The sequence below is a fragment of the Panthera tigris genome, chromosome B1 (genome assembly GCF_018350195.1).
Source record: "Panthera tigris isolate Pti1 chromosome B1, P.tigris_Pti1_mat1.1, whole genome shotgun sequence".
In the NCBI taxonomy this organism is placed as follows: Eukaryota; Metazoa; Chordata; class Mammalia; order Carnivora; family Felidae; genus Panthera; species Panthera tigris.
Genome location: NC_056663.1, coordinates 103001151 through 103025900, shown reverse-complemented (window position 1 = coordinate 103025900; position 24750 = coordinate 103001151). Strand labels below are relative to the sequence as shown.

The following is a 24750-nucleotide window of genomic DNA, read 5'->3' as shown; positions in this document are numbered from 1 at the left end:
TTTCTTCTTAAGTTGGAACCAATTTCCTTAAAGTTATACTTCCTCTCCTTTGAGCTCTAAGTAGAAAAATTCATGATTTGGACTTCATTTTGACTTTCTTCTGGTTTTTGGATTCCTTTATGCTATTCTGACATCACTAATGCATCTTATCATATCTTCCCCCAAAGCAAGTTGCTCATTGTATATTGCTCTCAAGTATTTTATTGAAATATAACCCGACAGAAGAAATTACACTTCTTGCTTCAATTTCCCTTAATCAGTGATAATTCCAATCATAACAATGGCTGGATTTGTATTTTTTATTCTGGATTCCTAATTACACGGAACAATTGAGGGTAATTCAAAAGTGTTTCAGAATCACCTACTGCCTGGATTCTGGAAAACGTCTTTTGTGAAACAGAGTGTTAATGCTCTAAGGACTCTATTATAGCTGTGCCAACATGTTCTATGCACTTTGATGGAATGAGAAGTAAAAGGCTAGGTTCACCATAACTAATATTGCAATGCCACTATGTGCTGACACTCTTGTCAGTCAACAAATATTGAGAACCTATTTTGTTTTAATTTTTAGTTGTATGCATTTGTATACTGTTAATTTCTAAAGATGACTGGTATAAACTTAGGAGAATCAGCTTGATATATACTTAAGGTATATGGTCATTTTTATGAAGATCTTATGAAAGTACTATAGACCATGAACGTCTGCATCTAAGTGATTAGAGGAGATAATGTTTTGAAGAATTATCTAAAATGAGCAACATTTCAATAGATGCTTTAGTTCTTAAATACTTCCTTATTTTAAACTGACCTGTTGTAGAGAGCTATAAATAACATCAACTTTTGGTCTGTTTCACAAAATAGCAAGTTTTATCCTATATCAAGCTTGATACTTTAAAAACCCTTGACCTTATCCTCATCTGTATGAAATATTTTGGTATATTAATTTCTTTCTGGATAAATCAGTAATAACCAGTATGTGCGTGTGTGCACACACACAGATAACAATAAAATAAAAAGGCCTAATAAAGAGTATGTTAGTAAACTTCTTTACAGAGAGGTAGCCAACATGGAAAGCCATGACTCCTTTTTCCATTTTATAAAACAGAGCATAAGTAGTATTTTGCAAGGCTACAAAGTTGTTTTTTTTCTATTTGTACCATTTTTTGGTAAAAGTAGGAATTTCTTTCTTTCTTTCCTTTTTTTTTTTTTTTTTTTTTTGCATATGCATCTACGAACTCTAAAGGTAGGCAAATAAGAACTATGAGACCAGTGAATTACTTTTGTCTACTTCTGCTATGCTAATCAGGTGAGAGAAATCTGGGTTTCATATTAGGAGCCCTTCTGAACGGTTTAATTCCTTTACAGCTACCATTAGCTGTCAGCTTCGCCATGGATATTGTCCATGTGCACTTTGAGGTAGTCATTCCTTGTAAACTTCTTATGGCAAAACTGGCATTCTGCCAGGGGACGATTGGGATTGTGAGTCATCTTGTGTCGGATCAGCATTTTCTTCAGGCTAAAAGCCAAGTCACAAACCTAGAAAAGACCCAAAGACACCAACTGTATTATGCTGAAAAACCTGAAGATATGCCAACTTATCACGTACACAACATACATTATGCATCTTCCTACTGTTAAGTATGCACTGACAGGCATAAGAACAAAAATTCCTAGAAATAAATGGAATTTAACATCCCAACTAAAGGGTAAGGAAAAATAATTACAGTTCCCAAGAGTTGTTTGCATCTAGTGTGTGTCCTCTATACCCTAACCACCCTCCCTTCCCCTCTACTGCTATATTTAAACATGTCTAGATAAACAACTCCCTGGGAACAATATCTTTCTCCCCATGATGGAGTGTATTGACATTTTCATATTAAACCCCTTAAACAAAATGCCTAATGGCCCAGAGGGCATCTCCCTGTTTGACATAAATAGCACAAGACTTGTCTCTCCAGTGATCCCTTCCATTTAGCCCCATTTGAGAAGTGAAAGGTTAATGCTGCTTTAAGCATCCTAAGTGGAAGTTTACTACCCACAATTCTGATTCTTTATTTCTTATCATATACACTCATTTAACTAGGGAATCTAACATGTTAACTTCATATAAGCTCTGCCACATTGCCACCTGGCCCAACAAATATGAACAGTCCAATAATTAAAATATTAAATTAACACAGAAGATGTAAGGTCCTCCTGCCTCAGTACTTTCCCACTTCTCTTTATGTAGCTTCCTCTTACTCATTCTTCAGGGAAGCCTGTATGATCTGTGGGCCAGAAGTCCTCTGTTAAGTGCTTTCATGGTAGCCTTTACTTTTCCTTTATAATACCTACTTTAAATATAATTAGTTACTAGATAATTCCTTTAAATGTCTGTTTCCTTGCAAGTCTAAGAAACATGATAGTAAGAGTAAGAATTCTGTAAATATTTGTTGACTTAAAGAAAGAAAGGTAGATACATGTTTGATAGATAGGTAAAACCCCTAAGAGCAATATAAGTATGTCAAAAACTATCGAATAATTCTAGAAAAATCAAGCAAGGTGACTATGGAGATTATTTTCAAGTGAAACTCTAAACTTCTAAATTGTTTTTTTATAAAATTTGTTAAAATCGATTATCATAAATAGCACAGAATTAAAATGTATCCCTTATTTTCTATTTCTCTGGCTCCTTCTATAAACCCCATGTAATGAACAATAGATACCAAAATTTTCATTGGCTTCCCACCGAGATGAGATTCAAAATAAATTTCTTAGCATGGTTGAAAGGCTCATCAATTTCCTCTCCAACTTCACTTGTACCCTTTCTTTCTCACTGTGCTTCAGCTCCACCTGCCTTTTTACCTCCCCTAATGCCCAGGCTCATTCTCACCTACAGGCCTTGATTTGTACTGTTCCTTGAGCCTGGAATGTTATCTTCCCCATGGCTGACTCCTCCTCCTCTTTTAGGTTACTTAGAGTTACTTTTTCAGAGACTTCTTCCTTAAGTATTCCTTTATCTCTTTTTAAATTGTTTCCAGTCTTTATCATAAAATGCAATTAGATATTTATTTAGGTTTAGTTGTTCAATGTCAATACCCCACAGGAATGTTGAGTTCTGTGAGCACAGGGGACCTGATATCTTGTTCACTATTTCATTTCAGTGTCTGGCCCAGGGACTAGGTTGAAAGGCTAACATCAGCTTTCATTATGTGCCAGGAAGCACTCTGTGCAACTTATAAAAAATTCACTTGTGCAATCCTCACCTCACCCTTGTAGGCAGATACTAATACTATAAACTCCATTCTATAGAAGGAAACTGACATTCACTTCAGTGTCTCAAGCAGGTTACCCAAGGTCATAGAACTAGGAAGTGGTTTCTGGGGTTTAAACCCAAGCAGTCAGGGTTCAGAGTTTTTGTAACCCCAAGGACCAACTATTATTAAAAGCTCAAACTTCAAACAAAGATATGTAAGCTGATTGTACTTTTTCCACTTGTCTGGCTGATACAATTTTTAAGAAATAAAAACCTCTTTGGAAAAATAAAGGAGGTTCTCAGTTCAGCTCACCAGTGTATTGTGAGAGACACAAAGTTCAAGTTCATTTACACAGTCACCATGGGAAAATTACACCAGCAGCAAGCTAGAGAAATGGAAGGGAAGTAAAACAAGATGCTAAAGTCATTGGCAATGGCTCTCAAATAGGGAGTCCTAGAAGCTCCATATAGGAGATGGGATGAGAACAACCCAACAGATTTTTGAATGAGGGTCAGGTAGAGGATTCAATGTCAGTAGAGAGCAGGTGATGTCACAGTTGTGAAAGTGACTACCTAGACATTAAAAGCTATGTTTTTATGAACTTAAATGCACTAACAGACTTCAAACTGATGTTCTGTATAAATCAGCCAAATGTAAGGACATTCATGGTCATTTTAATATTAGGGGAAAGCAAGGAATAATTCAAATAGTGTAACAGGGATGCTTCCTCTTCTTCCTTTCCACCTGAGATTCTTATCCAATCCTTCAACCTACTCCAAATTAGTATTAATTCACACGCAAAAGAATAGGAAAATATTTAGTCTTTTTCTAGGCTAGAGGTAAACTGATTTTGTTTTAAAATGAAGTAAAACACCACATTTAATAGAACATACCTTGAGAGATAATACTAGAACACGATACAAACATCTTACAGTAACAAATATTTATCACATACAATGTCCCTGCCACTTCAGTTAGAAACAGAATGACAAAGAGTCTTGTCCTGTCCTGTGAAGTCCAGAGTCCTAAGGAGAAATATTTTCAATATCATGAACATAATTCTAGAAGAAGGAATAGGAGAGCACAATTAAGTCTTCCTGGATGTATGAGGGTTGTCATGTCATAAGGTGGGAAATGATATTCTGGGGAGAGGGAAGAGAAGGTGCAAAGGCACAGAGCTGTAAAGAGCAAGGCTCATGTGGGGAAGTAAAAACAGTTCCCTAAGGCTGAAGAAACAGAATATTAGAGAAATAAATTGAAATCAATCAATCAATCAATAAGAGAATCAACTTGAAAAAGAAGTTAGTGTTAAAGTCTGGACAACGCCCTACTTCAGTTCAGGTCACAATCTTGCAATTTGTGAGTTCGAGCCCCACATCAGTCTCTGTGCTGACGGCCAAGAGCCTGGAGCCTGCTTCAGATTCCGTGTCTCCCTCTCTCTCTCTGCCCCTCCCCCACTTGTGCGCTCTCTTTCTCTCTCTCTCTCAAAAGTAAATAAACATTAAAAAAAGTTGGAGGCTAGAGCCAAACCCTGGTAATCATAATAAGAAACTGGAAGTATATTCTGCAAGTGGTGGGGATTTATTAAAGGATTCTAAATAGAGACTAACCCTCAAATATCATTTAGTCAGCAAGCTTGAGAGTGTGAAACTGGGGGCAGCAAGGCCAATGTTATTATTACACTTCAAGCCAGAAATGATTTGGATATGAACTAAAGACAGCAATCATTGATTCCTTTATTCATTCTTTCAAAAACCTTCATTAAGTGCCTCTTATATGCCAGGCATAGTTCTTGGCCTGGGGATCCAGCAGTGAACAATAAAGAAGAAGAAGAAGAAGAAAAAAAACAAAAAACACCTCTGTTGTCATTAAGCTTAAAATACATGATAAATAATTAAACAAACAAATATGTAATATATCAACTGGATATAAGTGCCGTGAAGGAGAAGAAGAATATGGGGTGAAGGTTAAGAAAGTAATAGAAATAAGAGAGTAATTTGAGCACAGAACTGAAATAAGTACAGGAGAAGGCCATAAAGTTCTCTGAGAAGGGTGTCCCAGATCAGGGAAGCAGCAAATACAAAGACATATTCATTGGAATATGCTTTGTTTGTCTGAAAAATGGCAATGAAGTGATGTGGTCAGAGTGAGGTGAGTGAAGGTGGTAGTGAAGGTCAGTGCTTGGAGCAGGAGGGTTGGGGGTGCAGGTCTGTAAGGACTTTCAGATCATGGTAAACTTTGGTTTTCACTCTAAATGGGATAGACAGCCATTGGAAGGCTTGAGCAAATGAGTAAATATATAGTCTACGTATATAATATATAAAACCTGACAAAGGTTCTAAAAAGGACACTCTGGGTGGTAAGCTTAAGACTCTGTCAGGAGCAAAGACAGGATAAATTAAGAAACTGTTTCATTATTAAAGGAGACTAAGCTGGTAGCTGGGCAGATGTGAAAAGTGTTCAGATTCTCCATTTATTTTAAATATGGAGCCAACTGAATTTACTACTGGACTGGATGTCAGGAGTGAGAAAAAGAGAGGAGTGAAGGGGCAGTGAAAATTTAGAGGAAGAAAGATTTTCAGGAATTACTGTGTCTGAATGGCAGGTACATGAGCTTGAACCCTCGAATCCTGACTCGGCCAGTTAGAAGTGGAAGGAAAGAGACAAGTCACACACTTCAGTGAGCCTCAGTTGTTTCATATAGGTGGAAATAACACCTAGATATTTCTGGGTTGTAGTGAAGATCAGAGAGAATATATATAAACTGGATCACTGTGTCTTCCCCACAATAGAAGCTTGACTAGTTGATGCTATTGGTCATGGCTTAAGGAAAAAAAAGTGTCTGGCATGAGAATCAGAGCTTTGGTTTTGGTTATTTGGAGATGGTGAAGCCCTCAGAAAGATGTATAGGTTTTTTTTTAAGTTTATTTATTTGAGAGAGAGAAAGAGAGAGGAAGGAGGAAAAAGAGAGAGAGAGAGAGGGAGAGAGAGAGAGAGAGAGAGAGAGAGACAGAGAGGATGCCAAGGAGACTCCAAGCTGTCAGCATGGACCCAGATGTGGGGTTCGATCTTACAAACTGTGATATCATGACCTGAACAGAAATCAAGAGTCCAAAGCTTAACCAACTGAACCATTCAGGAGACCCAGAGAGATGTATAGTTAAAGGGAATATGTTGAGCAACTAAGCTGGCTGGGGAAATATTGATTTCAGTAAGGAATATAGGAGAGAAGTCTCTTAAAATTTTTTTAAATGTGTATTTATTTTTGAGAGAGAGAGAGAGAGAGAGAGAGAGTGAGTGTGAGAACAAGCTGGGGAGGAGCAGAGAGAGGGAGACACAAAATCCGAAGCAGGCTCCAGGCTTTGAGATGTCAGCACAGTGCCTGAGACAGGGCTTGAATGCACAAGCCATGAGATCATGACCTGAGCTGAAGTTGGACACTAAACTGAGTAAGTTACCCAGGTGCCCCAGGGGAAATGTCTTACAGGCGGCTCAAAACATCTGCCTAGAGTTCAAAAGGGAGATCGAGGCAGGAGAAAGAGAGATTTGGAAGTCATCACCATAGGGATAGTAGCAAAGATACTTACAGTTCAATAGCTATGGCACGCTCAGGGAGCTGTACACATGGAATGACTGTGTCTAAGGGGCTAGTGTTGATGAGTGAAGCGGTATTTGAGAAAAATTGTAAAGAACTGAGATCAACATGTATCAGTTTCTTCTTTACAATTTTGCTCAAATGCCATTCAAGTACCACTCAAATGTCATATATCTGTGTGTGTGTGTGTGTGTGTGTGTGTGTGTGTGTGTGTAAATGCCAGGCAGTGGGTACAAGAGATGGGGAGGGCGTTCCAGGCAGAGGAAGTAGTGCATGAAGCTACAAGGAACAAGAAACAGAAATGCAAAATGGCATCGCTGCTTCAGGAAACTTTAAGTGTCAGTACAAACAAAATGCAAAGTACTGACAGATAAGAAATTATTAACATATTAATAATAACAGTTGACAAAACCCAGAATAATTTTTTCCATCAAGTGGCAAGGTGGATTTTACCCTACAGTTTGTGAGATACTATCATAGAGAAGCACCTGATTTGGTTTATACTGAAACAATCACATTGAGAAATTATTACTGACCCCAGAGAAATAAAAATGATTATAAGAGAATACTATGAACTGTATGCCAACAAATCAGATAACTTAGATGAAATGGAAAAGTTCCTAGAAACACATAAATAACGAAAACTGACTCAAAAAGAAATAGAGTAACTCCAGAGACCAATAATAAATAAAGAGATTGTATCAAATAAAAAACCTCCCAGGGCGCCTGGGTGGCTCAGTCAGTTAAGCGTCCGACTTCGGCGCGGGTCATGATCTCACAGTTCGTGAGTTCGAGCCCCGCATCGGGCTCTGTACTGACAGCTCAGAGCCTGGAGCCTGCTTCAGATTCTGTGTCTCCTCCTCTCTCTGCCCCTCCCCTGCTCATGCTCTGTCTCTCTCTGTCTCTCAATTATAAATAAGCGTTAAAAAATTTTTTTTAAATAATAAAAAAAAAAACCTCCCAACAAAGGAAAGTCTGGAATCAGATAGTTTCATGGATAAGTTGCACCAAACATTTAAAGACTTAACACTAATCCTTTCAAACTCTCCCAAAAATAGAAGTGCACAGAACACTTTCTAATTCATTCTGTGATGCCAGCATTAACTTAATACCAAAGCTAGACAACGATATCACAAGAAAACAAAACTAAAGCCAATATCCCTTTTGAATATAGATGCAAAAACCCTCAAACGAATGAAAAACAAAAATTCCAACAAGCCAAATTCAAAAGTATATTAAAAGGATTGCCAACAAAAAAAAAAGAAAGAAAGAAAAGAATAAAGAAAAAAAAAAAGGCAGGGCATGGATGGCTCAGTCAGTTAAGCATCTGATTTCAGCTCAGGTCATGATCTCATGATTTGAGCTCAACACCAGCATGGAGCCTGCTTGGGATTCTCTCTTTCCCTCTCTCTCTCTGTCCCTACTCTGCTCGTGAGCTCTCTCTCTTTTTTGTCTCTCAAAAACAAAAAAACAAAAAGCAAAAAACAGAAACAAAAAGACAAAAAGCAAAAAAACAAAAACATCACAAGTCATGACCAAATGGGATTTATTCAGACTGCAATGGTAGTTTCACATAAAATCAAACAATGTAATAAACCATGTTAATAAACAAAAGACTAAAAAATGATCATCTCAACTGATGAAGGAAAGCCAGTGACAAAATCCAACAACCTGTATTGATAAAAATACTTAGAAAACTAGGATAAGGTTGCTTCCTCAACATAATAAAGGGCATTTATGAAAAACTCATAGCTAACATCATATGGAAAGGTGAAAAACTGCAAAATAATGCAAAAGAATAGACCCCTACTTCACACCATATACAAAAAAATTAACTTAAAACAGATCAAAGACCTAACTGTAAGAGCTAAAACTATCACACTCTTACAAAAAAAACATGACAGTAAATCTTCATGGCCCTGAAATTGGCAATTCTTATATCTGACAACACCATGCTGAGAAAAAGAAAAAAAAAACACATAAATTGGATTTCAACAATTAAAAGTCATGAATCAAAGGTATTATTACTAAGTGAAAAGATAACTTAGAAGATACTTGTATATCATATATCTGATAAGAGCCTAGTATCTAGAATATACAAAGAACTCTTATACTCAACAACAAAAAGACAAAATTTTAAAATGGGAAGAGGACTTGAACAGACATTTCTCCAGAGAAAATACAAATTCCAACAAACAAGCATATAGAAAGGTGCTCAGTATTGTTAATCCTTTTGGAAATTTAAATCCAAACCACAATAAGATATCACTTCATATGCCCCATGGTGACTATAATTTTACAAAACAGAAAATAATAAGCATTGACAAAGATGTGGAAAAAATTGGTATTCTTGTGCATTGCTGGTGGGAATATAAAAATGGTGCAGTTTCCATGAAAAACAGTATAGCAGTTCCCCAAAAAGTCAAATATAGAATCACCATATGACACAGTAATTCTACTCCTAGGTATATACCCAAAATAATTTGGTTTTAAGACAGAGAGACAGGGGCGCCTGGGTGGCTCAGTCGGTTAAGCGTCCGACTTCGGCTCAGGTCATGATCTCGCGGTTCGTGAGTTCAAGCCCTGCGTCAGGCTCTGTGCTGATGGCTCAGAGCCTGGAGCCTGTTTCAGATTCTGTGTCTCCCTCTCTCTCTGACCCTCCCCTGTTCATGCTCTGTCTCTCTCTGTCTCAAAAATAAATAAACGTTAAAAAAAATTTAAAAAAAGACAGAGAGACAGAGAGAGAGAAACAGAGAGACAGAGAGACAGAGACAGAGAGAAAATGCATATGAGTGAGTGGGGGAGGGGCAAAGGGAGAGGGGAAGAGAGACTCTTAAGCAGGCTCCACTCCCAGCACAGAGTCCAATGTAGGGCTTGATCTCAGAATGGTGAGTTCATGACCTGAGCTGAAATCAAGAGTAAGATGCTCAACTGACTGAGACACCCAAGTGCCCCCAGCACTGCAAAGAATTCAAAACAGGTACTTAAATACTTTTATGCACATGTTCCTCACAGAGCAATACACAATAGCCAAAAGGCAGAAACAACGTAATGTTCATCAGTGATGGAGAGATAAACAAACTGTGGTATACACAATGGAATATCATTCGGCCATAAAAAGGAATGATGTACAGATACATGCTACAATGTAGATGAACCTTGAAAACATTACGCTAAGTAAAAGAAGCCAGTCACAAAGGTCACACATGGTATGATTCATTTACATGAAATATCCAGAATAGGTAAATCTGTAGAAATGAAAGGAGACTGGTAGCTGTCAGGGTCTGGAGAGAGAGGGGATTAACTGCTGAATGGGTATGGAGTTTTATTTTGGGACATTAATGTTTTAGAAGGAGAGAGAGGTGATGGTTGCATAACATTGTTAATGCACCCAATGACAATGGATTGTTCACTTTAAAATGGTTGATTTTACATTCTGTGAATTTCGTTTCAATTAAAAAAAAAAACAAAAACATTACTCTGGCAGGGTAAAGAACGCACACATTGGAGATTGAATGTAATAAAACACAGGGAGGAGCCAGGCTGTGCACTGCTAGTGGGAAAAGAAACTGAGAGGAAGTAATAGATTTGAGAGTTATTCAGGAAAGAGGAAGATTGGGAATGAGAGAGAAAGGATGACTTCTATTCAGAATGAGTGGGTTAAGAGGGTATGATTTTGGAACAAAGACAGCCAGTCCTTTACAAAGCAGGATGCATTTCAAGGAGGTCTGGGAGGCAGTAAACTTGGCTCTTAGTCAATGGACTAGTTTGGGCCACAGATAATGATCAGAGAGTTTTGAAAATATGATAGAAGTAGATGGAATAGAAGGAAAAAAATCATGTTTGTAACATTATAGTTTTTAAAAAAAAATGACATCATGGTCCAGTTTAACTTAGAAAGTACTCAACAAAAATATCTAGCATAAATGAAAGTTGAACTGAATGTGATGATAGGCAGATGTCTGTACACAGTCAATATTTAATTTCTATCTCCCATCAGTTATTTGTGCAGTTGTACAATTAAGTAATCTAAAGAGGTTGTGCCTATATGGAAATGTTTCCAGTAAAAGCACTGACTTATTAAGCCAACTGAAATTATTAAGCAGGAGCTGTACCTCCAGTTCAGGATCGAGTTCTACATGTGCACATTTCTTTCTCTACGATACTTCTTGCCTTAAAGAAGTTCACTGTTCATAAAGGTACTTTTATGAGTAAGCCCACTGGGAGTACATTGTTGCCTTAACCTTACCACCAAAGTTTCATGGAAGGACAAGGAAAACATCTTGTGTTTGTGAGCTTCCTTTCATGTGGACTGCTTACCCTACACTTATCCGTTGGGATATGCCAATGGGACTAAGTACTCGAGTTTCCCTCCACATTTAAAGAGCATTCTGTACTGTGCAATTTTACACACTACAACTTTAATGTTTCTTCTTACATTGAGCTACATTAATACTCTTTTTGCTATTTTTGTATAAGAAACAAGCATCCAAGTGTTTTCCCTAAAGCCTGTGTCAATCTTCTATCAACTGTCAATCTTCTATCAACTGTCAATCTTACACAGAATGGTGATACTGTTCATTGAAAAACCATTTTTTTCCTAGATTAATTAACATTCAGATTCATTTTATTGAGTGTGGTAGTATTTTTCCTTTCATGAATACTGTAAACAACTAAGTTGATAATTTTCAATTCAAATGTCATACACAGAAAATCTAAACAATTAGCAACATTATTTAAACAAAGGAGTTCATTCATGTTTTAGAAACTCATTGTTTGGCTGTAGCAAAATCAGTAATATCTATGGCCTGGTAAATCTCTGGTTTAACTGCCACTAACCTGTCAAAGATTTGGGCAGACATATGAAAGCTGCCTGGAATCATCATGAGTTTATACCTTGAACGAACAACTCAATTGCATTAAAACTTTGAGTGCAAATGTGCCTTAAAGAAAATCAGTTAATCTGCTGCTAGTAAACTAGGATGAACAAAATTATGACAAAGTGGTTATATGGATTACATCAAAAGATGCAGGCAGCACAAGGCATTAACAGAAAGACCAGCACTGCAAAACAACACACACCCATCCATACACACCCAGGTGCACAGATGCCTTACTCACACACATGCACACAACACACACATCTGTCACTGGAGGACACTGACGGAAGAAAAGAGAAACCAAACTCACATCACACTGAAAAGGCTTTTCTCCGGTGTGCGTTCTCTTGTGTTCATCCAGGCCTCGCTTCTGGCTGAAGGCTTTGCTGCAGTCTGAGCACTTGTAAGGTTTCTCCTGCAGTCAGCGACAAGAGATCGCCATGAATTTAAGGGAACATAAAGCCCTCCTTATAAAGGTGTATGTGGTGTGTGTGTCGGGGGGTATTTTATCTAGTTTCGTCGGGTGCTGCAGCAAATCCATGGGGTTCCAGAAGTTATTTTCAGGGGAAACAGCACTACTCGACATCTGCTGGACAAACTGAACTACTAGCTCATGGCAGTTCACAGCCCCAACATTAGACTGTACCACTTTTCTTTAGGAAGCAAGGTTCTGAATGATTACCATGATCTAACTACTCAAAGAAGTGAACTCTTAAGTTTTCTTTTGGTCTTTGGGGTCACAAAAATTTACTGAGATATTCGAGACCCTTGATCTAGATGGTGCAACTTGTTTACTATCTTGGAGGAATTCCTGGGAATGAAAACTTCAGAACAAAATTTTCATCAGATTTTGGGGTAAGTTTAAAAAGCTACAGCTCAACTGTGGTTTAAGTATTTTCATTTTTATTGCCCAATCTTTCTTCTTACGTAGGATGTTCTTTTGTAACATCTAAATTATGTTTTTAAATGAGGTATTTTTTAATTGTTTGTCATAGGCTCTTAAGGAAAAAAAATGTCTTCACAGGAGAAGAAAAAGTGTTCACATTCCTCAGCCATCTTTGATACCAAGAATTTGTATCACCAGCCTTTTTGCTTAGAAAATAGATTAACATTGTTCCATTAAAACAGCCAGTCATTACCAAGCAGTGCATAAATAAAAAGATTTGAGGGAAAAAAGTAAGATTTCTTTAAAGTAAACTTGCAATGAGATTTTTTTCAAATACATCTTCAAAAATGTTATAAAGTTTTTAAAATTGAGGTAGTGTGTGTGTGTGTGTGTTCATATTTAATTTCATGTTATGTAGACAAGCTCCATACACATTTTCTCCTTAGTATTTAAAAGAATATTATAAAAATTGTCAGGCCTAAAAAAATGGTATGTAAAGAATGAAACAGATATGTGTGTGTCCACTGGCTACGTCTTACAAAATCAAACATTACTAGTGCAGGTGTCCCTCTCAACTCCCTCCCCCAACCCCTCCACTCCCTAACTGCAGCACCTGCCCACTTCCTAAGAGGTGACCACAGTGCTGGATGGTGAACTTATCAGTCCTTTGCTTTTCTCTGTTTTTACTGCACGAGTATGGAAGGATCTCTAAACAAGACTCAGCATTATTTTGCTTTCTAAACTTATTTAAATAGCATCACACTGTATATAAACTTTGTGAGTTCTTTTGAAAGTTACTTAGTTTTGCTCAACATAATCTTTATGGGCGTCTGGTCCTCAATTTTATTTTGTGAACATATGTAGTTCCTACTCATTCATTTTTAGTATCATATAGTATTACACTCAATGGCTACACCACAATTTGCTTATATACATCATCTAGTGATGGGCAGTTCATTTTTTACCAATTTTTCACTCTTACTTTGCTCTGAACTTTTTTGTATGTGTATACTTGAATGCAGAGAAAGTGTAATTCCCTGTGGTGTGTGTATCTAGAAGTGGGTTGCACCTTCAACTGTTTTAGGAATGTCCAAAGTCTACAAAGTGGATAAACCATTTTACACTCCAAAATGCAGTATAAATGTATCAAATCAGTATGTTGTACCCTTTAAACTTATATAATGTGATAGGTCAATTATACCTTAGTTTAAAAGAAGGAGGCAAAAAATAATATAGTATTAGTGTTTGCTTGGTATATCCATTTTTTTACTTTCAAACAGTCTATATCCTTAGATATGAGGAATGTCTCCATAAATAGCATCCAACTGGATTTTTTTTTCAAACCATACTTGTATCACTTTTGTTAAGATAACAAGTTTTGCTTCTTAATCTTCATTAATATGTATTATCATTTATTATTATAATTACTATTATAATATATAATTAATGTATCTATATATTAATATTTGTTATTAATCATGTATTTGAATATATTTCTTTGTTTTAAATATATCTGAATATATTTCTAACATTTTATTTTGTGCATTGATTTTATCTTGCTTGTTTTCAAGGTTCTTTTCCCCCTATAATTTCTTGTATGTTTTGGATTGATAATTTTTCCCCTGTATTATCATAGAAGTTATGAACACTATTTCTATCCTCTTAGTGGTTATCCTTAACAGTTCTACCATGTACACTGAACACAGCTTAAAGATTATCTATGTTTTCCCTTCTACTGAATAACAAGTCCTGTAGAATGCTCCTGTCTTAGAGGTTATGTGTAACAGTGTTTTATTTGTATCTTTATTTTTAATGCCCAATATGGAATCCTTATTACTTTACACAATCAGTATGGTTTAGTTTCACACATGCTTAAAAATTTCTTTACTTTTCATGCTTTCTTGCCTATCTGACCTTCACAGGATCTGATGATGGTAAATTCCATTTTTATTTGATTGAAAATGACTTTATTTCTTATTTGTTATTGAAAGTCAACAAATCCCAACTATATGTATAACAGACCCTATTTCTCATGTCTCTTAACCTCCCTTTACCATTTCTATTGTTTTGTATTGTACTGTATGCAAGTTCTTTAGAATCAGTTGATCAATTATCTTCAGGTATGAATAAATTGTTAATAAATCATTTGATTTTTAATTTGTATTATATTTTAATTTTTTTTAAGTTTTTATTTGGTTCTTTTCAATTATGCTTAATTGTGGATAAAATCTTTTTTACTCATGTTCTTATGTGTATTTAAAAAAATATTCTAGGCATTTATATAATTTACTTCATCTGATAAATCATTATCTTAAGCTTTTTGGATATCTAATTCTGCTATTTGTGGTTTCTCCTGTCTCCTGTTCATGGCTCTTGTTTCCTTGGGTGTTTCTGGAATTTGGAATCATAGGCTCATGTTTGGTGGTCTTTATCTGTTAAAATGCTGTGACCCCTAAGTTGAGGGTAAGTCCCTTCAGACAGCATTGTGTTTGCTTCTGCCAGGCATTCTGGGATGCTATCAATCAAAGACCATTTTAAGTTTATTTCTTGCCTTAGGGTTTTCTGGTCAGGGAAGTATTTTAAGTCTGAACTCTAAACACACTAGAGGCAAAGACTGTGGTTATAAACTCTAAGGAGAACTCTTTTCTCTAGCCAGCAATTACTGAGACAGTTAAATGTCCCAAGCACCTCTGTTTGCCAAAGGTAGATGATTTCCAGTCCCTGACTTCATTTTGAGTGTGGTTTTTCTAGGGTCTCAGCGCTGTGGTGGGATGTGGTTCCATCTTGCCCCTATAATCTAAGCCCAGAACTTGCCTCCCTTTCCATCACCATTCAAAACCAAAGCTCGAATTTACAGATACTGACAAACACCTTGTAAGGTGCTACATTCTCAATGTGACCATTCTGGCACTCAGCTTCAGTTTTGTTTGTTGGATTCTGGGGATTACTGTTACCTTTTTCTTTTTTAAGTTCAGATATTTGCTATTTGCTTTACTATATCCAGCATGGACAGAGTTTTGTATAAGGTCTCTGTGTCTTATTTTTTATTTTTTAAGTTTTATTTATTTATTTTGAGAGAGAGAGAGAGAGAGAGAGAGAGAGAGAGCATGTGTCTGCGTGAGCAGAGGAGGGGCAGAAAGAGGGAGAGAGAGGGAATCCCAAGCAGGCTCTTCACTGTCAGCGCAGAGCTCGATGCGGGGCTCAAACCCACAAACTGTGAGATCATGACCTGGGCCAAAACCAAGAGCCAGACACTTAACCGACTGAACCACAAAGCCCCCCAACTTTCTTAAAGTTTTATTTATTTATTTGGGGGGGGGGACTCTGTATTTTAAATGACTGTTCAAAGTTAACAGAAAAAAATGCATTTTCTTGGCAGTCCAAAAAATATGATATTTTTTTCATTTAGTCTAGATCAACACAATCTCTTTTCACATATTGCATAACCTTTGGTGCCTATTATTTCTTCAAATATTGACCAGTTTAAAAAAAAACACACAACTTGAAAATGTAGTTGTTATGTTTATAGCAGCACTCTCAACAATAGCCAAATTATGGAAAGAGCCTAAATGTCCATCAACTGATGAATGGATAAAGAAATTGTGGTTTATATACACAATGGAATACTACGTGGCAATGAGAAAAAATGAAATATGGCCTTTTGTAGCAATGTGGATGGAACTGGAGAGTGTGATGCTAAGTGAAATAAGCCATACAGAGAAAGACAGATACCATATGGTTTCACTCTTATGTGGATCCTGAGAAACGTTAACAGAAACCCATGGGGGAGGGGAAGGAAAAAAAAAAAAAAGAGGTCAGAGTGGGAGAGAGCCAAAGCATATGAGACTGTTAAAAACTGAGAACAAACTAAGGGTTGATGGGGGGTGGGAGGGAGGGTAGGGTGGGTGATGGGTATTGAGGAGGGCACCTTTTGGGATGAGCACTGGGTGTTGTATGGAAACCAATTTGACAGTAAATTTCATATATTAAAAAAATAAATAAATAAATAAATAAATAAACATTAAAAAAATAAAATAAAATAAAATAAAATAAAAAGAAAATGTAGTTGTTAAGTATTTAAATTAGAAATTTCTTAGGGTTGCTGGGACTTTTATTATATCTAAATGTTTTACTTACCTAATATTTTAAAAACATATAAGGAGATACCCATATGATGTATATGAGAAGAAAAACAGGAAAGCTTTTCGCTCTACAATTTATCTAGAAAACAAGATCTTATGAAGAAGTGAGAGGCACATCACTGCAGCGGCTGCAACGACAGGCGAGTGTCTGGCAGAGAACAACCCAAGACCAATTATCTGGATGACGTCCTAAGAAGGTAATAGGAGGTTTCCAGGAAGAAAAGCCGTGAAAAACAGTATCTCAGCATCATTGATTAAGAACATCCTTCTCACTCATTCCCAAATTTCCTCTCAGGAAGTACTTAACTGTCTAGGTGAGTACCCTGCAGTGCCCCACGGATACTGAGAAAGGTTCTGAGCCAGTGTATGGAGATTCTAGTGAAGCGCTCTTGCGGTTATCATGAGAGTTTTCAAAAAACCCAAATGTGTATTATGCATTGCCTTGCAGTGAATAAATAATGTTTTACACACACACATATATCCACCCACTCATATACTGGCATTTTTCAATGGTTTATTAACACTATTGGTGATTATTTCAATACACTTTATTTACAAATGTCACAGAAATTATATTACCTTCACCTATGTGTTTTCTCCCATAAAAGACGCTGAAAGTACAATAACTATCACGTGTTTCTGTGTGTGTGTTGGCAGGAAAGCTGGGGCTGAAACTTATAATGTTAGAGAGCTTCCTCCAATTCAAACAATTTGAGAATTACAGTTGGAGGAGGGACCCATTTAATGAAGCAGTTCTGCATCTGCCTGACTCCCGCTTTTCTACCAAGAACCGTTTGAAGCTAAGGATTCCCCGGGGTTTTGTCCTAAGATTATTAGCTCACAAAGGCTCTACAATTACACTTCAATGTCGGTCTAGAAAGAAAGGTTCTCCGAGTCCTTAGGCCACAGCAAAGTATAATAATAAGAAGCCCTGTTTGCCCTTCATATGTCTGTTCATTTCTTCTATCCCTGTATCTTAAACAATATCCAATTTTCCTGAAGATGTTGCAGGGAGGGATATAATTCCTGACAGATTTGGTCAAAACGTCTTACAGGGCTCCTTGGAAAGACTTTAATGCCCACCCTTGAAAAGATCCCACTCTACAGTGAATGGTTCCAAAGTGTTAGGAAATTCCTGCTCCAGTAAACAGCTTTTATACCAGAGGCATTGCCAGAAGGTCAGAGATCACTCACCTCAGATTTAAGAAAACCAAATGAACTGAAACAGAAAGAAAAAAGTGCATTTTCTTTTTCAGAAAAAAAAATTCCTTTTCCCCCTTTCTTACTAATTTCTTCCCAACTAATCCTAATCAGTCACATGAAAGAAATACTGCCCCTCACATGGTAACCATAGTTGGGCACAGAGAGTAAGCTGAGTGGTACAAAGATACCTATACCTGTTCCCCCTCTCTTTTTCTCTGAAAACCATGAAGAAAATCATATAGCCTCTAGAGCTTTCCTAAGTATGCCTAGTCCTAAGTTCCCAGTCCAGAAGAATCCATGCTTGGAAGTAAGAGAACTTCAATTTCTAATTGCAGCTGCCTGCCCTTACCATAGCTTCTTTGAGGATGACAATAGTTAGGTAATTACATAGTGACTGACACAGCAAGAGACCATGTGACACAGAAAACTTAGGGAATCTCTGAGTTATTGTCAGGTTAGGCAGCAGAGCTGGGGCTGAACTTTCTGCTACATCCCCAAGTATACACTGGAAAGCAACCTGCAGGCTGGTGTGGCTGAACGGTTCAAGCTAGTTTGGATGCCACTGGACTTCCAAAGGTCGCAACACTCCTCCCCCACAAAGAACTCATATACTATCACCACTTAACATTAATCATATCATAGCTCCATTACTTCTCTTCCTCTATCTTTTCCTCCATTTCAAAATCTTTAATATGGGCACAAAATCGGATTCAGTAAAGTATTACAGAAATTGTAACACTGTTTCAGAGTGGAATATGTAGTATAAATTACACATTTGAAGTCATTAGCTGGGTTTAACTGAAGACAGAATGATTAGGCCCTTGATTAGTTCTGTTTCTCAATGATTACACAGTTTAACTGACAAATAGCTTGTCCTTTGTCATTGTAACTGGGGAATCGTTACTAAATGGAGGCAATCTATTTGTCAGTTAAACTGTGTAATCTGTCAAAAGTAGAATTAATCAGTAGTCTAATCAGTCCACCTTAATCAAACAGCATTTGGCAGAATTCATTCAGAAGGTAGGATTTATAGAGTTCTACACCCTGCACCTTGTTATGTAGCTAATAAAAAGTCCTATTTTTGTGCTGTTAATGCCTATCTATCTATCTATCTATCTATCTATCTATCTACCTATCTATCTATCTAAAACTTCAGAAGTTGTATTTTTTTTCCAACAAGAACTGAGTTAAAAAATTTAAAAATCATTTTAGAAACAAAGTCACATTTAAAAAAAATCTTGGAGGTATCTCCAAATTTCTCTAAATAGAAATTTGTTGGAGGTTTCCTCTTAGTTTAGCCAAGGATTGCTTGCCAGGAGGTAAAGAGTCATGCCCTCCACTACACAGACTAGCAAAGACAAGGATGGATGGTGGGCAGATTACCTGCATGCCACAGGTACACATTCTGAATATTACCCATGGTTGTTTTTATGTCAGGCCCAATCAAAGAGAAATAGAAAATATAGCAAATGAGCTTTTTCCTTTGTAGTCAGAGGCCAAGGTATATGGTATAAGGAAGTCATAGAATGATGGTTCATAAATGTCTCTCATGACAGTGGTAGCCTGACTCCAATAAAATTGAGTAAGTAAAAATGAGTAAGCAATTATAAGAAAACAGGCAGACTAGTGAGGATGGTGAGGAGTATCAGAGCCAATAGTATTGTGAACATATATAAACACAGTTGCCTTATGACAGGGTTCAACCTATAAGCAAAAAAACATCTGCTCCTTGGTTGTTATACAGTGTGTGAAGACACTTGATGGACAAACCTTTCCTCTACTTGTCTTGCTCAAAGCTGTAACAAGGCCAGAGTGTCTGTGCTGTTAATGAAATAACTTCCATGTGAGCAACTTGGACACCAAATACAATCTGAGAGAAGAAACTCACTGAAGAGGAATCAGATGTGGAAATAAGTCTCGTTCTCTCTCTCTCTCTCTCTCTCTCTCTCTCTCTCTCTCTCACACACACACACACACACACACACACGAAGTGTGTTAGGATATAAAAGTTATCTTTTGTTCCAAATGAATTTCACTGGATTATTTTTTCTAGAGTAGATATTTCTAGCTATTAATATTTATCCTATTAAATTTCAGAGGGGCACCTGGGTGGCTCAGTCGGTTAAGCGCCGACTTCAGCTCAGGTCACGATCTCGCGGTCTGTGAGTTCGAGCCCTGCATCGGGCTCTGGGCTGATGGCTCAGAGCCTGGAGCCTGCTTCCGGTTCTGTGTCTCCCTCTCTCTCTGCCCCTCCCCCGTTCATGCTCTGTCTCTCTCTGTCTCAAAAATAAATAAACGTTAAAAAAAAAATAAAGTTCAGAAAAATGACTTTTGTCAGATGATAATTTCCTATTTCTAAGTTTAAAAGAAAATCCTAAAAACCTCACGAAACAGAGATTCGATGTGAATTTCTTAAATACGAAATTTCTAAATAAACAGAAATTTTGTACATTTCTAGTTTCCCATTTTCTGTTACTGCAGCAGTGGTTGACTTTCTACTCTGGCAGAGATGAAATGGGCAACTTGTGGCTAAATATAAAAGCATCATATATTTTTTTATGTTTATTTTTGAGAGAGCAAGAGAGATGGAGGCAGAGTGTGAGTGGAGGAGGGGCAGAGAGAGAGGGAGACACAGAATCTGAAGCAGGCTCCAGGCTCTGAGCTGTCAGCACAGAGCCAGACGCGGGGCTCGAACTCATGAACTGAGAGATCATGACCTGAGCCGAAGTCGGATGCTTAACTGACTAAGCCGCTCAGGTACCCCCAAATCATCTTATTTTTAAAGCATTTGGGACAAAGTCATTTAACCCTTAGACTTTTCCATCTGCAAAATGTCTCATTAATCTCCAAAGCAGAATGTGGAGCTTCTTGTGTAAGGAAAGATCACATACAAACAGCCTTGAACTCTTGCCAGGCTGCACCCTGATAAGACCCATTTGCCAGACCTTCCTGAGACAAGGCACAGGGGGCCTAAACCATCCACTGTGGTCTGGCGCAAGGTTTCTCAACCTCAGTATCATTGATATTTAGGGCCAGATAATGCTTTGTTTTAGGAAGCTGTCCTGTGTACCCACTAGATGTCAGTAGCACATACTTCTCCCCTCCAAGTTTATTCCCAAATTGTAATGACTCAAAATATCTCCAGACATTGTCAAACATCCCCTGGGGGTCAAAATCACAGAATTACCATACAGAAAAGTACTTTCCGAACTATCCGCTGTCAAAGACTGTGTTTTTCCCAGTGTGTTGCTGACCACTGCTTTTGTGAAACAGGTTGAAGTTTGAAATTACTTAGATGCACAGCAATGTCAAAAAGCTGCAAAAGTCCTAAGTACTTCGTCACAATTTCTGTACCTATGTCATCACAGACCAAAAACAAAGTGGGCTGGTACTGGTCTTCAAGCCACACTTTGAATAGCACTGGTATAGAATAAAAATATCTTTGATTACAAATGCCCATGATTTAGTTGTATCATCATTTAAGTGAACAAGTTATGTAATACATCTTACATAAAGCATAACTACCAACAGAATTACATGCAAACCTTGAATTAAATATCCTTTTAATATTACATATAAAAATTCCAAATTTTTATGGTTAGGGTAGCAGAAAGGTTATAAATGGAAAAAAATGCATATTTGTTGAAACTGGGTGGGGTTACATGGAGATTTCATTACCCTATTCTCTTTGCTTCTGTGGGCTTAAATTTTTCCTTATAAAAAGTTAAAGGATTTTTTAAAAAATTGTTTTCATTTTATTCTAAAACTTAAAACATCATTCTCCTTCTGCTTCAAGGATCTTGGCCTTGTTTTAGGGAAACCGTTTCTGGTATCGCAAAGGTGGATCCTGTAAACATTAAGTCCTCTCAGAAGTCAGAAATGCCTGCTCAGAGACGACCTGGTGCTAACACTGACTGGTCCCACCGCCAGCCACACAAACTCAGCCTGGTGAGTAGATTCCCCACACTCAGCCTCTTCCCCCCCAGCCCAGCATGCTCAGGTTGTTCACTCAGATGTGTGCTCAGAGCAGGGGGTCTCTTGTGCTCTCATATATAATAGGGTCGTTTGTCTGATTGGGTCAACATCATACGTCACGTGGCATTTCACATGCTAGATCCTCTGAGAATAAATGAGAGCTCCAGGCCGCATCCTGCAGTGGTCCTGACACTGACCAGAGGTCAGGCTTGACGTGTGCCCTTCAGGGTGGCAGAAACTATGAAGCTCATGCTGATATTTCCAGATTTTTCCACTGTCCTAGGAGCCAGCTAATTCTCTCAGTAAGACTGGCTCTGTGACCAAAAGATGAGTACCCAGTTCTATAAAACATCTGGTTGGCAACAGAGTTGCAGGTAGAATTTAGAGAAGGCTTCGCGAGTGTGGCGCCACGGGCTGCTGTTACACACAGCTGAGGGTACAGATCTACGGCCCACAGTGCGGCATGCCATATATCTAACAGCTCCTCTTAATGGCCCTGTTTCTGAACACGCATGTGCCACCAGCTGCACACAATCAAAATGCACCGAGTTTCCCTCTAACGAGCAGCCTTGCCTAGAAAACTTCTTTTACAGATGTTTATAGCTTTTGTGGCTTTTTATTCACCATCTTATTTTTATAGCTGGTGTGATCTTTCAACATATGACAAAACATACCCATGGCCTAGTAAACAATGCACCTAAAAATTATAACTCTTAGGAAAGCTTACAGAAAGCTAGGAGAATATTTAAAGCAGGTTTCTACATAACACATCCGTAATTGGTTTTGCATTGTGGCTAATGGAAAACACACATTCTAAAAACTAGGCAAATGAATTGCACAATTCACATATAGAAAACTAAAAATAAGCGCAGTAAACAGAATATAATTCTTATATTAAACTGTTGTATACAAACTTTAAATAGAAACAAGAAGGCACTCCGTCCCTTTTTAATCTACTCTTGAAGACCAAAGAATGATGTGTGTAAATGAAATGGCTAGAATAAAGTCGGTCACTTGCAGAGAAGGGATAGAAGAGGTTTTCTGGCATAAAGCAAGCAAAGAATTATCCAAACCAGCTCAAAAACCTTGTTTCCCTGGGGTTACATAGGTGACTGGGACTGGGACTCATCTGGAATGGTGAGGCAAACTGACCCGACTACACTTTTCCCTTATATTCTCCCAGTCTCTAACCTATGGATTGCATTCCTGCCTGCAATGAATCACCGAGGGAATCTTTTTTTAAAAATATCAATGCCTGGGCTCCATTCTAAGAGAGCCTGATTTAGTTGGCCTGGGTGTGGCCAGGCACTGGCATTTTTTAAAGCTCGCAAGGTGCTTCTAATGTGCAACCCAGAAGTGAGAACTTCTAACCTGGTCTATCATCTTCTCGAGTAATAACTGTACTACTACTAATAAATATAACAACAGCAACAATAACTTTTTTTTTGAGAGAGAGAGTGAGAGAGAGAGCGTGAGTGGGGGACATGGGCAGAGGAAGAGAGAGAGACTCTCAAGCAGGCTCCATGCTCAGTGGGGAGCCCAAGGTAGGGCTGGATCCCACGACCCTAGGATCATGACCTTTGCCAAAACCAAGAGTCACACACTCAACCAACTAAGCCACTCAGGTGCCACATAACTTCTATTTCTCCTCTTCTTCCTATGATTCTCTCCTACCAAGGCACTATTACGCGTGTTAACAGAATGTCTAGTTCATGTTGGCTGGTAAAGTGCTAGAAACTTTTAAGGATTTTTTTTTCCATTTCATTGTTAATTTGGAATGGTTATTCTCTCTTGCAGGTGAAGCTGTATTCGTTTTAAAATATGACCAAGGTTACACCATCGGGTAGAGAGGACACAACTCAAAATACGGCACCCTTACTTCACAGCCAGTGTCTGTAGTGACCTTGTGTTGTGGCTTCCTAACCGCCCGAACCCCTTCCACCTGGTCAAACACAGTGGAAGAGGAGACTACCTGGTCCAGCCAAGAGACAGACTGTTGATCAGGCTAAGCTGCCTTTACACGGAATCACCTGGCAGCTTCAAAAAATGCTGATGTGTGACCCAACCCCCAGAGAGTGTGATTTCATTGCTCTGGGGTGAGGCCTGAGATTTGGCATTTTTAAAAGACTGTAGGTGATTCTAACATGGACACACATTTGAGAACCACTGGGCTAAGCCAATCATGGCAATTCCACTTCCTTTTCAGTGATGGGCTTAGACTTCACATGTCACATGACTGTGGTTATTAAGCAGAGTAAGGTCTGTGGGGAATTCTGAGAAAGGCTTTTCCTGACTGTCAAGGCTGACACGTACAGAGGTGAGGCCTGGGTTGTTGCAGGCAGCATGTGAGGAGTTGTGGTAGCATGTGAGGAGTTGACCGAGGAAAGCAAGAGAGATGAGAGGAACCACTCAGAGGAGCCACTGAAGATCTTGTGGAGCCATTGCATTGACCAACCAGGAGACATCCCTACCTCTGAATTCTTGTTATGTGACTTGATGAATATCTTTATCATTTAAGGTCCTTTCAGTGGGGCTTCTGAATACTAAGGAATGGAAGTATTCTACTGTCTTTACCTTCCCAATCATCGCACCATATTCCACCGACCCTATGCTAGTGACAGAGAATACTTCTAGCAGATTGAAGCATAATGCTACAACAATAAGTCAAAAACTCAAAGTCAGTGGCTGGCTATTAAAAATGACAAGGTACATAACATCCCAGTCTAAGAGCCTCAGCTCTAAAAATGGAGTGAGTGTTCTTTTGGACAGCAGCATTTTTCTTATACATATGAAGAAAGTTAGAAAGGAGCTGAAAATAGGGGCGCCTGGGTGG

At 38.0% G+C, this 24750-nt stretch overlaps 1 protein-coding gene across 5 annotated transcripts in view; it reads right to left on the bottom strand.

The window, feature by feature from the left end:
• Positions 1–1329: 1329 nt before the first annotated feature.
• Positions 1330–24750, bottom strand: part of PRDM5 (PR/SET domain 5) — a 204331-nt gene continuing 180910 nt past the window's right edge. For 2 of the 5 annotated variants that reach the window (XM_042983978.1, XM_042983974.1), the window contains 2 exons: positions 12022–12126; positions 1330–1536 (listed from right to left, as the gene is read on the bottom strand). In XM_042983978.1, coding sequence (XP_042839912.1) covers positions 1372–1536; positions 12022–12126 — 270 coding nt within the window. In that variant the 3' untranslated portion in view covers positions 1330–1371. Of the gene's footprint in view, positions 1537–12021; positions 12127–24750 lie in introns of those variants that run through there. The other 3 variants (XM_042983979.1, XM_042983975.1, XM_042983976.1) reach the window with 3 other exon arrangements.